The sequence below is a fragment of the Branchiostoma lanceolatum genome, chromosome 8, assembly GCF_035083965.1.
Source record: "Branchiostoma lanceolatum isolate klBraLanc5 chromosome 8, klBraLanc5.hap2, whole genome shotgun sequence".
Lineage (NCBI taxonomy): Eukaryota > Metazoa > Chordata > Leptocardii > Amphioxiformes > Branchiostomatidae > Branchiostoma > Branchiostoma lanceolatum.
In genome coordinates this window covers 612,626-625,507 of record NC_089729.1, presented here as the reverse complement: position 1 = coordinate 625,507, position 12,882 = coordinate 612,626, and the positions used below count along the sequence as shown (strand labels likewise).

The 12,882-nt window shown below is 45.4% G+C and overlaps 2 protein-coding genes across 4 annotated transcripts in view; one reads left to right on the top strand and one right to left on the bottom strand.

Moving 5' to 3' along the window:
- LOC136440454 (nucleolar protein 11-like) overlaps positions 1-3,416 on the bottom strand; it is a 55,674-nt gene extending 52,258 nt beyond the window's left edge. The window contains exons 1-5 of the mRNA XM_066436504.1: positions 3,273-3,416; positions 2,205-2,318; positions 1,538-1,594; positions 798-1,022; positions 88-229 (exon numbers count right to left, since the gene is read on the bottom strand). Coding sequence (XP_066292601.1) covers positions 88-229; positions 798-1,022; positions 1,538-1,594; positions 2,205-2,318; positions 3,273-3,401 — 667 coding nt within the window. The 5' untranslated portion in view covers positions 3,402-3,416. The remainder of the gene's footprint in view (positions 1-87; positions 230-797; positions 1,023-1,537; positions 1,595-2,204; positions 2,319-3,272) is intronic.
- A 213-nt stretch (positions 3,417-3,629) lies between these two features.
- LOC136440643 (phosphatidylinositol-glycan biosynthesis class X protein-like) lies at positions 3,630-11,775 on the top strand. 3 transcript variants are annotated; one of them, XM_066436732.1, is made up of 8 exons: positions 3,630-4,008; positions 4,577-4,650; positions 4,847-4,881; positions 7,371-7,515; positions 7,929-8,024; positions 9,475-9,595; positions 10,235-10,338; positions 10,906-11,775. In XM_066436732.1, exons 1-8 carry the CDS (start codon positions 3,828-3,830, stop codon positions 11,071-11,073), a joined length of 924 nt encoding a protein of 307 aa, XP_066292829.1. In that variant the 5' UTR covers positions 3,630-3,827; the 3' UTR covers positions 11,074-11,775. The 3 variants fall into 3 exon arrangements, with proteins under 3 accessions (XP_066292829.1, XP_066292830.1, XP_066292827.1); XM_066436733.1 differs by lacking the exon at positions 4,847-4,881 and adding an exon at positions 9,381-9,418 and having other exon boundaries at positions 4,577-4,685; positions 9,513-9,595; XM_066436730.1 differs by lacking the exon at positions 4,847-4,881 and having other exon boundaries at positions 4,577-4,685.
- The last annotated feature ends 1,107 nt before the right edge of the window (positions 11,776-12,882 follow it).

The window sequence follows — 12,882 nt, the reverse complement described above, 5'->3', positions numbered from 1 at the left end:
AACACTGTGACAATGGAATTGATAAAGAAACAACAGAAATATCTTCTGAAGTCAGGTTTCCAAATTTTTTGTGTTAAGTTTACTTACAAATGGACAGCAAGTGTTCATCCACGCAGCAGGCCAGGAGGGTGGAGGTGTTGTCGGGCGGGGTCAGCTGGAGGGTCTGGTAGTCGGGCGTGTCCTGGTTACCCGGTAACATCTCACACAGGTAGGCAGTGTAGCTGGAGCTCTGGTAGATGGTCGAGAGGGGAAAGTCATTAGACTACGTATTATCTAAATATTTTGCAAGCTTCTGTTCATCCTAGTATTTACAAAAAAGCAAGTTTGTTTATAGTTTGATATAAGTTGAAGCAAGGACTGTTTAATCAGATCCACAGATTCAAAGCTACATTGTACTCCTCCTGTGGTTGTATAGGAAGTAGGGAATAGGCTAAGCAGTGTTGAAGATTCTGCTTTTCTTTCATCAACATCAAAGGGGTTTCATACTAAATTGTGGGGTAATGTGACTCTTCATTGGGACCAAGGGATAAGGTTTTCTGAAAGGTCCATGAATAAATTTTCCTTCCCTCTCACCGGAGTGTCTGCCTTTGCCTCCTTTGATAACTTCTGATTAAATGTAAACATGGTATTCTGTCAAAAGAAAGGACGTTTGCACATACAAATATGTAATTTTGGTAGAGAAGACTATGATTTAAGATAGATTATGCTAATTGAGCCTTATTTGTATCATCAATGAGACAAGGTAAAACTTTGAGGTTTTCTAAAAGGTCCATGAATCAATTTTTCAGCCCTCTCACCTGCGTGTCTGTCTTTGCTTCCTTTGACACACACACGACCAGCACGCCTCCCCCCCTGCTGATGACATCACACCACACCAGCTCCTCCTCGATATCCAGCAGGTCCAGCACTGCTGTGTCAGGCGCTGCAGTGATGCAGGGCAGCCACCAGGGGGAGCCGCCGTCAAACACAATGATGGGGTCGGCATCAGGGAGCAGCTTTAGGTGGGAGATGGGCTTCTTCACCTGGATCAGAAACAGACGGTTTGAGTCAGAGATTTGGTGTTTGAGCATCTTTGTGTTATTGTTAAGCACTTTTACACCTTAGAAAACCTTAGAAAACTGCGGGACCTAAGGGAGCTTGCGGCAAACCAGACAAAGTGGAGACACTTGAAGAATGAATGATTGCAGCTGCAGGGTGTCCAGACCACTGCAGCAGCAGAACACAGTGGACTACTACTACTACTACTACTACTACTACTACTACTACTACTACTACTACTTTACCCCTTAAGCAGATGATAGAATCTGTAGAAAAGAACAACATACTGTACCTTTACCTATTCCCTCATGACCTCAATGAAAAGCAGGTTGTATGCCCATTTGAGCTCCTCATTAATCAACAAAGGTTAGAAAAAAAAAACTTTCACAATGTTAGGACCATCAAAGGACAAGCCAATCCCAGGCAGCAAGGACCTAACACTGACACTCAGTCTTCTAGATCTATTGGTGAAAACATTTTGCACAAAATTACAACTTACCGTAACTTTGGTGCATTTGTGGAGATGTTCCAAGTCTTTGGTCCACAGGCATATTGTCTGGAAGAAAAAAAATCAAGATAGCTGATGAACATTACCTCTGATAATATTTCATAGATAGTGCTTTCTTATAGTTTGAAATGGAGCATTGTACAGCCTAGAACCTAACCATTGTATGGCATAGGACCTTCCTGTAGCTTTTAGTAGTTTGATATAACTTATAAGTAGCCAGTAGTATTTTATTTTTGCCTTACATTGTACCTGTTACAATCGTTGTGCAATAAACTTTGACTTGACTTGACTTGACATGAAGTTTGATTCTTTGGTTTGGCCAAGGAGGCCTTGGTTTGGCAGACCAACCAACCACATGCTATACAACACTAGGCTGATGTTCATTCCATAGACCAAGGATTAACCTCCTTGCATAGACAAACAATTTTAAAAATTCTGAAATTGTTTGGGCTCAATGATCTAATAAGCTAGTTCGGAGTTGCTACTACGCATGTGCAGTGTCAAAGGTGAAGGCCCCCGCAACGGAAACAAGACCCGTCTGGGCGTTGTTATGCAAATCGAGACAATGTGGAGGCGAGCACAGTTTCCGTTGCGGGGGCCTTCACCTTTGACACTGCACATGCGTAGTAGCAACTCCGAACTAGCTTATAACACGTACCTTTTTGTTCTGCAGGACGATGAACTCCTCGGTGCGAGGGTTGAAGAGGGCAGGTGAGGTCAGCTGCTGACCCTGCCGGATGGACCAGGTGTGCAGCAGCTTCTGATCTCTCACCTGTCGGAGGTGCAACAGGTGAGACAGGTGAGACAGGTTAAAATTCTAATCACTTATCAAAGCACCAGAGGAATTTCTAAAGAACCAAGAAAGAGTAGGGTCCTTAAGGAAAGGAAAGTGATCTCGAACCAGTTTAGCTCCAATGAACTAAATGAACAGATGAGCTAATCATCCACTGGTTGTGACAGAGAAGACAGACGCAATGTACAGTATTTACAGGTTCATTGTACCGGGGAAATTCCCCTAGCTCTTTTCGACAAGCACAATGAACAGTGGACCATGGCTTAATGTCCCGTCCTAAGGACTGCGACCCTTTCTGGTAGCGCGCATGTCGGGTGAGCGACACAGCCGGGATCGAACCCGGGGCTTCTAGTTCCATCTAGGCAAGTAAGATTGCTAACCACTGGACTACGCACGCTACTCATTATGCAATGGTTTGGATTTTGTAATTTATTCCAAACCTTACAGTCAGTACGTATACTATAGGCTACAGATTCTTCAGCAAGCGTTGAAGTCCGTAGCAGTAAAACCAATGAGGAAGAAGACATGCAGTGTGCACCGAGTAGAGTAGAGTACATATAAGGGAGGAAATCAATAACATCAACTTATCTACAAGTCAACTATGATACTGGGTAGCCTGAAAATGCGTCAGTCGTGAAAATGTTACCACCTTTTATGAAATATTTTACCCTCATGACTCATGTTTCATAAGTGATTACTTGCTTGATAATATACATACAATGTGCTTTTTCCCTTTCGCGAGCAAGGCATCTACCACTACAATGTAATGAAAACTGATTTTAATCGCGATCTCCAGCTACTGTATGATTATGTTGAAAAAATGTTCGCACATGTGGTTTCACTGAACTGTAAACAAGCACACGTGCACGCATGCTTTCGTTTTCACAGCGGCCAAAACGTTACAAAATCCAAACCGTTTCCCGCCAAACTTACCCTGTAGACTCTGACACTCTTCTCGGTCGTTACGATGAGGTTTTCCCCGCCACACATGGGTTCGATCCCCAGTAATCGAGTAGAACTCGGCAGCGAGCACACCTCGAAACACGAACTCATGGTCGCCATCTTGGACTGACCTAGGTCAACGAACGGAACCAAAAAGTTTCTTAGGTAGGATTATTATTTTTAAAAAGTATCTAATATTGCATTAAATGGAAGAAATACTGGGAACAATCTTGTGCTAATTTTGTTTTTATGACTTTTCAGTTGTATTTTTTGTATAATAATGGTTAATAAACCGTTGATGTTCGTAACGTCAAGTTAGAATTCACCCCTATTCCACTTTGCAGGAATCCAAGATGGTAGCAGAAAGATCAGAGAGACACAAATTTCAGCATTTCCTGCTGTTTTTGACATTTCCTGCTTGTAGATAGTATCCCCAGCATTTTCAAGAAGATCTTTCCATGGCAGGAAAGGTGAATTTCATGTGAAACCTGTTTTTATGTGACATTAAAACCCACCGACGGCATAGAGGAAGGTTGAGAATTTGAGATGCAGCCAAGTTTTGGCGGACAGTTTGAAATTTTTTCAACTCGAAGGACGTCGGTACGCGGTATGACGTGGTTAACATCAGCCTGCCTGTGTGCTGCTCTTCTGTTGATCCATAACTCCGCGGGTCTGAAGAATCCTGGAGCCACTGATCATGCGGCTGAGCTGACGACTTCTCTCTTAGGTGAGAAGGTTTTGTTGTTATTTTTGGCTTCCTTGTGTCAGGCCAAAGCTAGAGTAGAGTAGAGTAGAGTACTAGTAGAGTAGAGCTAGAGCTAGATCTAATATATCAAGTACTGGAGGTTCCTGTTCCTGTCATGATCAATTGTAAAGTACTAGTAAGGTATAGTATTTAATCAATCAATCAATCAATCAATTATGATTATAACGTCAGTCAAACCTGTCTATGGTGACCACTCACCCAAGCCAAGGGGCATAAAGATGATCCCAGTACTAGACAGGTGGCTACTACTAAAAGTACACTTGCAATTGGGTGTTTAGATAAAAGTGGCTACGATGAAAAGATGGTAATTTAAGTACAGGTTTGGCTGTGTTTGTGCCAGCCGGAGGGTCCTATGGAGTGTTGGTAAGAATTCACTAGTCTGGATGCCAGCCTTTTTTAGCTTAAAGTATGCTGTCTCTGTCAAAAAGCAACTGAGAGGAGCTGACTGAGAGAGCATACTAAAGATAAAAAGGCTGGCATCCAGACTAAGAACTGACAGAAATTCTAGATCTTGTCTTGTTGTTCCCAGAGTTCATAGTGAAAACAGGAGGCAGAGAGAACAGAATCCAGCATACGGTCTGCCCCAGTCTGTCTGCTGTACGTGTCAACAGGACTGCACAGAACCAGGGGTTTCACAGGTATGTCTGCCCAGTCTGTCTGCTGTACATGTCAACAGGACTGCACAGAACCAGGGGTTTCACAGGTATGTCTGCCCCAGTCTGTCTGCTGTACATGTCAACAGGACAGCTCTCAACCAGGGGTTTCACAGGTATGTCTGCCCAGTCTGTCTGCTGTACAGGTCAACAGGACAACACAGAACCAGGGGTTTCACAGGTATGTCTGCCCAGTCTGTCTGCTGTACATGTCAACAGGACTGCACAGAACCAGGGGTTTCACAGGTATGTCTGCCCCAGTCTGTCTGCTGTACATGTCAACAGGACTGCACAGAACCAGGGGTTTCACAGGTATGTCTGCCCCAGTCTGTCTGCTGTACATGTCAACAGGACAACACAGAACCAGGGGTTTCACAGGTATGTCTGCCCAGTCTGTCTGCTGTACAGGTCAACAGGACTGCACAGAACCAGGGGTTTCACAGGTATGTCTGCCCCAGTCTGTCTGCTGTACATGTCAACAGGACAACACAGAACCAGGGGTTTCACAGGTATGTCTGCCCAGTCTGTCTGCTGTACATGTCAACAGGACTGCACAGAACCAGGGGTTTCACAGGTATGTCTGCCCCAGTCTGTCTGCTGTACATGTCAACAGGACTGCACAGAACCAGGGGTTTCACAGGTATGTCTGCCCCAGTCTGTCTGCTGTACATGTCAACAGGACAGCACAGAACCAGGGGTTTCACAGGTATGTCTGCCCCAGTCTGTCTGCTGTACATGTCAACAGGACTGCACAGCACCAGGGGTTTCACAGGTATGTCTGCCCCAGTCTGTCTGCTGTACAGGTCAACAGGACGACACAGCACCAGGGGTTTCACAGGTATGTCTGCCCCAGTCTGTCTGCTGTACATGTCAACAGGACTGCACAGAACCAGGGGTTTCACAGGTATGTCTGCCCCAGTCTGTCTGCTGTACATGTCAACAGGACTGCACAGAACCAGGGGTTTCACAGGTATGTCTGCCCCAGTCTGTCTGCTGTACATGTCAACAGGACAGCTCTCAACCAGGGGTTTCACAGGTATGTCTGCCCAGTCTGTCTGCTGTACGTGTCAACAGGACTGCACAGAACCAGGGGTTTCACAGGTATGTCTGCCCCAGTCTGTCTGCTGTACGTGTCAACAGGACAACACAGAACCAGGGGTTTCACAGGTATGTCTGCCCAGTCTGTCTGCTGTACATGTCAACAGGACTGCACAGAACCAGGGGTTTCACAGGTATGTCTGCCCCAGTCTGTCTGCTGTACATGTCAACAGGACTGCACAGAACCAGGGGTTTCACAGGTATGTCTGCCCCAGTCTGTCTGCTGTACATGTCAACAGGACAGCTCTCAACCAGGGGTTTCACAGGTATGTCTGCCCAGTCTGTCTGCTGTACATGTCAACAGGACTGCACAGAACCAGGGGTTTCACAGGTATGTCTGCCCCAGTCTGTCTGCTGTACATGTCAACAGGACAGCTCTCAACCAGGGGTTTCACAGGTATGTCTGCCCAGTCTGTCTGCTGTACGTGTCAACAGGACTGCACAGAACCAGGGGTTTCACAGGTATGTCTGCCCCAGTCTGTCTGCTGTACATGTCAACAGGACAGCACAGAACCAGGGGTTTCACAGGTATGTCTGCCCAGTCTGTCTGCTGTACGTGTCAACAGGACAGCTCTCAACCAGGGGTTTCACAGGTATGTCTGCCCAGTCTGTCTGCTGTACGTGTCAACAGGACTGCACAGAACCAGGGGTTTCACAGGTATGTCTGCCCCAGTCTGTCTGCTGTACGTGTCAACAGGACAACACAGAACCAGGGGTTTCACAGGTATGTCTGCCCAGTCTGTCTGCTGTACGTGTCAACAGGACAGTGCAGAACCAGGGGTTTCACAGGTATGTCTGCCCCAGTCTGTCTGCTGTACGTGTCAACAGGACTGCACAGAACCAGGGGTTTCACAGGTATGTCTGCCCAGTCTGTCTGCTGTACGTGTCAACAGGACTGCACAGAACCAGGGGTTTCACAGGTATGTCTGCCCAGTCTGTCTGCTGTACGTGTCAACAGGACTGCACAGAACCAGGGGTTTCACAGGTATGTCTGCCCCAGTCTGTCTGCTGTACAGGTCAACAGGACTGCACAGAACCAGGGGTTTCACAGGTATATACAGATCTCTCACGAGCAGTCAGGACTGACCTAATGTAAAATGTTCTTTCATCTGGACTTTGATTTAATACTAGTAATCTGATTCAAGTTGCGAGCACAGCGACATGCAGTGTGGGTATCAAATATGTCAGAGGTGAATGCCCTTACTAGTTCTAGTACTAGTACTAGTCAGTAATAACTTGTAAACAGTTCTTGTCTATATCCAGACGTGTTCTGTTTATAGCTCAGGGGCCTCAACTTTAACATAATTATATACATGTATCATCTGCACCTTGCACCTTGGTATGCATACTCAGTTTATATCGTGAACTGGCTTATTGTGTGATGGTTGTATTATGTTCCTTCTTTCCAGTATAAAATAAGTTATAACCTAAGCCATTTGGGGGTATAATTTGTTCATTTCGTGTACAATGTACATGTGCTGCATTGTCAGTAAAAAAAAAAACTTAGAAGTTGTAATTGTTAAGATATGATTTGGTGTTGAAACTTTTGTTGAAGATGCGTCTGACTTGCAGGGATGTGGTAACCGAGGTGACACTGCCGGTTGCCATGGCGACCCTGCCCGTACCGTGCCGGCTGCTCCTGGTGGAGACGGTTCCCGCGGGGATGTACGTCGACCTTCACCAGGTGACCTTCAGGACCGACTTCGGAGGGCCCCAGGTACATGTAGTTAACACTATGTGTCTGGTAAGTTTCTCATGGTATACGGAATGTAGCTCACCATGTTAGAAAAGAGTTGGAAAGAAGTTAGGCTGTATGACTTGTAAAGAGACCGATCGGTGTGAGGCGTTGCACACCAAGTATCAAGAAGTGATGAATATTTTTAACAAAGTGTCTCAATATTCCTTTGCTGCTTCTGGAGTGTCTCTAGCTTGTTCACATCTCTATTTGAAATGTTTTCCCCTGCTGAGTGTTTTATAGACTTGGAAAAGGTCAGCTTTGCATTACACCAGATTCTAACTAGCACATGTTAAAGGTACATCTATATGAAGGACAGCGTATATGATTTGCCTGCTCAGTGGAGATACATACAATGTTTCTATGATTAATGAGTAGCTTTTGTTCCTGTCCAGGTGTTGGCCCTAAGAGACATTGATGTGGAGCAGGCAGCTCACCAATCTCCTCACCACAAACTCCTGTTGTACTCACCCCTACAGCAGGGCCCCAAGGTAACATCACCTCACCACAAACTCCTGTTGTACTCACCCCTACAGCAGGGCCCCAAGGTAACATCACCTCACCACAAACTCCTACTGTACTCACCCCTACAGCAGGGCCCCAAGGTAACATTACCTCACCACAAACTCCTACTGTACTCACCCCTACAGCAGGGCCCCAAGGTAACATTACCTCACCACAAACTCCTACTGTACTCACCCCTACAGCAGGGCCCCAAGGTAACATTACCTCACCACAAACTCCTACTGTACTCACCCCTACAGCAGGGCCCCAAGGTAACATTACCTCACCACAAACTCCTACTGTACTCACCCCTACAGCAGGGCCCCAAGGTAACATTACCTCACCACAAACTCCTGTTGTACTCACCTCTACAGCAGGGCCCCAAGGTAACATTACCTCACCACAAACTCCTACTGTACTCACCTCTACAGCAGGGCCCCAAGGTAACATTACCTCACCACAAACTCCTACTGTACTCACCTCTACAGCAGGGCCCCAAGGTAACATTACCTCACCACAAACTCCTACTGAACTCACCCCTCCAGCAGGGCCCCAAGGTAACATTACCTCACCACAAACTCCTGTTGTACTCACCCCTACAGCAGGGCCCCAAGGTAACATTACCTCACCACAAACTCCTGTTGTACTCACCCCTACAGCAGGGCCCCAAGGTAACATTACCTCACCACAAACTCCTGTTGTACTCACCCCTACAGCAGGGCCCCAAGGTAACATTACCTCACCACAAACTCCTGTTGTACTCACCCCTACAGCAGGGCCCCAAGGTAACATTACCTCACCACAAACTCCTGTTGTACTCACCCCTACAGCAGGGCCCCAAGGTAACATTACCTCACCACAAACTCCTGTTGTACTCACCCCTACAGCAGGGCCCCAAGGTAACATTACCTCACCACAAACTCCTGTTGTACTCACCCCTACAGCAGGGCCCCAAGGTAACATTACCTCACCACAAACTCCTGTTGTACTCACCCCTACAGCAGGGCCCTAAGGTACCAATATAGATTTGATTGCTTCTTTCAAAAAGCAGATTGAAATCATGTTAAGTACAGGTATCAAACATACATTAGGAAAATTGGCCCTAAGAGACATTGATGTAGAGCAGGCGGCTGACCAATCTCCTCACCACAAACTCCTACTGTACTCACCCCTACAGCAAGGCCCTAAGGTATCAATATAGATTTGATTACTTCTTTCAAAAAGATAATTGAAATCGTGTTAAGTGAGGGTAACAGACATTAGGAAAATTGTGCTGCCTTTGAAGTAGATTTCATAAAATCATTCCAATAGGACATAGGTGTTTCACTATACCTCACCTGTAGGGTTTCACCTGGAGAGTAGTGTTACCTGTACACCTGAGGTACATGTACGACAGGTGTGCCACACCTGGATATATTAACACTGTCTCACCTGTAGGGTTTCACCTGGAGAGTGACGTTACCTGTACACCTGAGGTACCACAGGTGGGCAGGTGAAGGGGAGGACACCTCTGCTACTGTGAAGCTGGAGGGACCAGATGTTCTAATGCACTGTGAAGGTACATCTTTTCAAGTGTCTCCTGATTTCTGTTGAAAGCTCTTGAGGATGGTTTGATAACAGGACTACAGAAGTACACATTCTGCAATTGTTAAAAAACATAAGATTTTTTTTCAGAAAAATTAAACAAGAGGGAGCACACGCAGGCGAGGGAGCGAATTCTATGTATCTATGGAAGAATCGAGGGTCGTACCTCAGAGGTTACTGATGCTGCATTTAGTCGATCTCTTTAACCTTTAGCACTCTGAATGAGCTGCTGCACCCAATTCCCTATTGGTTACAGAGCTAGGCAGCAGGGAGAAGGTTAAATATAATGATTAAAGTTGCTGTTTTATTATAATGATTAAAGTTGCTGTTTTATTAAAAAGAAGAAGAAGTCAAACCCTCCAGTAATGTTGTATGTAGAAACATAAGCTAGATGCATAGAATAGACACTCGTTACCATTGTTACCTTTGCCCTTAAGTGTCTGTACCCTTGCAATTAGCCTAGGGGCATGAATTTGCAAATAAAAGATTGTTAATGTGGGGTGTAAGGTTACCTGTTGCAATGCTGAGAATCGAGGTTACACATTCTACACTAGGAAAGAAACCCTTCATCATGTAGTTCATATTTCAAACTTATTGTTCATCTGTTGCCTAGGAGACCGACCAGTGACCACGCCCTGTGAGGAGAGCAGGCTGTTCCCTGCTCCGTGTTATGCAGAGTCCCAGGAGGTCTGTTTGTGGCAGCTGCTCAATGGAAAGGTAGTTTCAACACCGACCATTGTAGTTTTCAGTTTTGATGTTTAGGCAAACAAATATATTACAGGTTCAGACTGTGACCCGTTTTTCAGGTATGTTTGTTTGGTCGTTGTAGTGCCTTGTGCCACATAGGGCAGCAAGTTTCCTTGCTGTTTCAGTATAGTAAGTTGTATTTTTACAGGGAGGGGTTGCTAGCCCTTCCCCTATCAAACACCACCATTTTATGTCCTTTCCTAAAGAAAAGTGCAGCCCCAACCTATATGTAGATGTCCTTCCCAGTATTGAACCGGGGGTTCCAACTAGTTGGAACCAGGAGCTCAACTGTGAGGCTGCTACCAGTTGAGCTATAGAGACATCTAGAGAACATGATAAAGCACAAGTAGTGTAAGTGCCGACTAGAGCTGGGCATTCTCCTCTCACTTTCCGGGTTAGAGGAGGAAATTGTTGACACTAAGATTGAGGCTGATACTAATTGAGTATAATTACAGATGCATTGTAAGTAATTATTTTTTTCAGATGAAAGAAAATTATTGCCAATGGGTGACTTTTTCCCCCCTTGTTTTCTTCCAGGCCGAGCCACTGTTGTTCCAAGTCCCCCTAGGTCAGCAGACCCATGCAGGATTAGTCATCACAGGCACCACAGTAGCAGCAGCTCTGGGGTCTTGGTTAATCCTAGCTGCTGCTAGAAGAGCCAGTAGGGTTTCTAGGAGGGAAGGGGCCAAGAACAAGGAAGAGTGAATTCTCATCATCATCATACAGGGTCTAATACTAACACAGATAGTGCCCTAGAAACTGATAAGAACAAGACTATAGCACGTCCATGATAAAAGATACAAAAAACGGAGGTTTTGCTGCAGTACCAAGGTCACATACCAGGGGGCCCAAAATCAAATGTGACCCTCATCTTGCCAACATCTACCCACATACCAAGTATCATTACAATCCATCCAGAGGGTTTAAAGTTATGCTGACCACAAATACCCGGAAACAAACACACACACCCAGACAGACCAAAAAACTATATCTCCGTTTTTCATGGAGGTACATGTAAATATAGCTTCAACTTTAGAGGATGTGGATATTTGAAGAGGTATTATTGTCACGTGTTGTGGCGTCGTGTGGCGCAAGTGGTAGAGCGCGTGGATGTCAAACAATGGGACCCAGGATCGAATCCCGGGGTGTGCCCAGAGACATCGCTGCAAGCATCCCAACCAGAACCAGCACGTCTCCCTCCAATTGGTGCTGCTGGAGATGGTGGATGCCCAAAGTGTGTGGGTCTCAGATTCGCAACCTGTCATCCACCTTAAACAAATCCACGCGAAGGCTACCCTCCTCACTCAGTTGTAGGAACTGACACGGTCATCATACTCGAATATCTGTATCATTCTGTATCTGTACTTCTGTATGATCTGAATAAAGATTACGAGTGATTGCCATGTATATATATTGTCATGTGTAACTGTGTAGTTCAATATCTGAGTTTGGAGCTGTGTGAAATTCTTGAATGTGATTTTGTTTTGTGTAAATCCTTGAAGAGATTGTTGACAATGATAACTCTGAAAGCTCCCAATTCTTTAAAAAAATGTAAACGTTATGCAATCTTAAGCTGTTACCTCTTTCCAGCAGTCAAAGAAGATTGAAAATGTGTCTGGATCAAGATCTGAGAAAAATAAATAAGATTTCACTTCAACAATCATTTGTTTTTTTCCCCTAGAACTATCAGACTAGAACTCATTGCCAGGTAGGGGTATCCTCACTAGATACATGTAGCTTTAAACAACGCTTACCACATACCCTCCTACTGAATCATGAAACAGCAAGGAACATTGCTGTCCTATGTGCCACTGGGCACTACAAGGGTCTGAACAAACAAAAACTTACCCACGTCCCTCTCAGGTAGCTGGTCGAAGTCCAGGGCGATGATCAACCCTTGACCCCTGTCGATCTCCGTGTTCATTCTTCAGTTTCCCCAGCATGGTTTTGCGCTCCATGGCCCGCCCTTGTACAGGCCCTTCTGTTCCAACTGGCTCCTCTCCATCTCACTCAGGCTGTTAATGATGCCCTGCACATTACATATCTGTGACAGGACCTCTCCTTGGTACTGAACTGAGTATCACCAACTATTACATATCTGTGACAGGACCTCTCCTTGGTACTGAACTGAGTATCATCCACTATTACATATCTGTGACAAGACCTCTCCTTGGTACTGAACTGAGTATCATCCACTATTACATATCTGTGACAGGACCTCTCCTTGGTACTGAACTGAGTATCACCCACTATTACATATCTGTGACAGGACCTCTCCTTGGTACTGAACTGAGTGTCACCAACTATTATATATCTGTGACAGGACCTTTCCTTCGTACTGAACTGAGTATCACCAACTATTGCATATCTGTGACAGGACCTCTCCTTGGTACTGAACTGAGTATCACCAACTATTATATATTTGTGACAGGACCTCTCCTTGGTACTGAACTGAGTATCACCAACTAATATATATCTGTGACAGGACCTCTCCTTGTTACTGAACTGAGTATC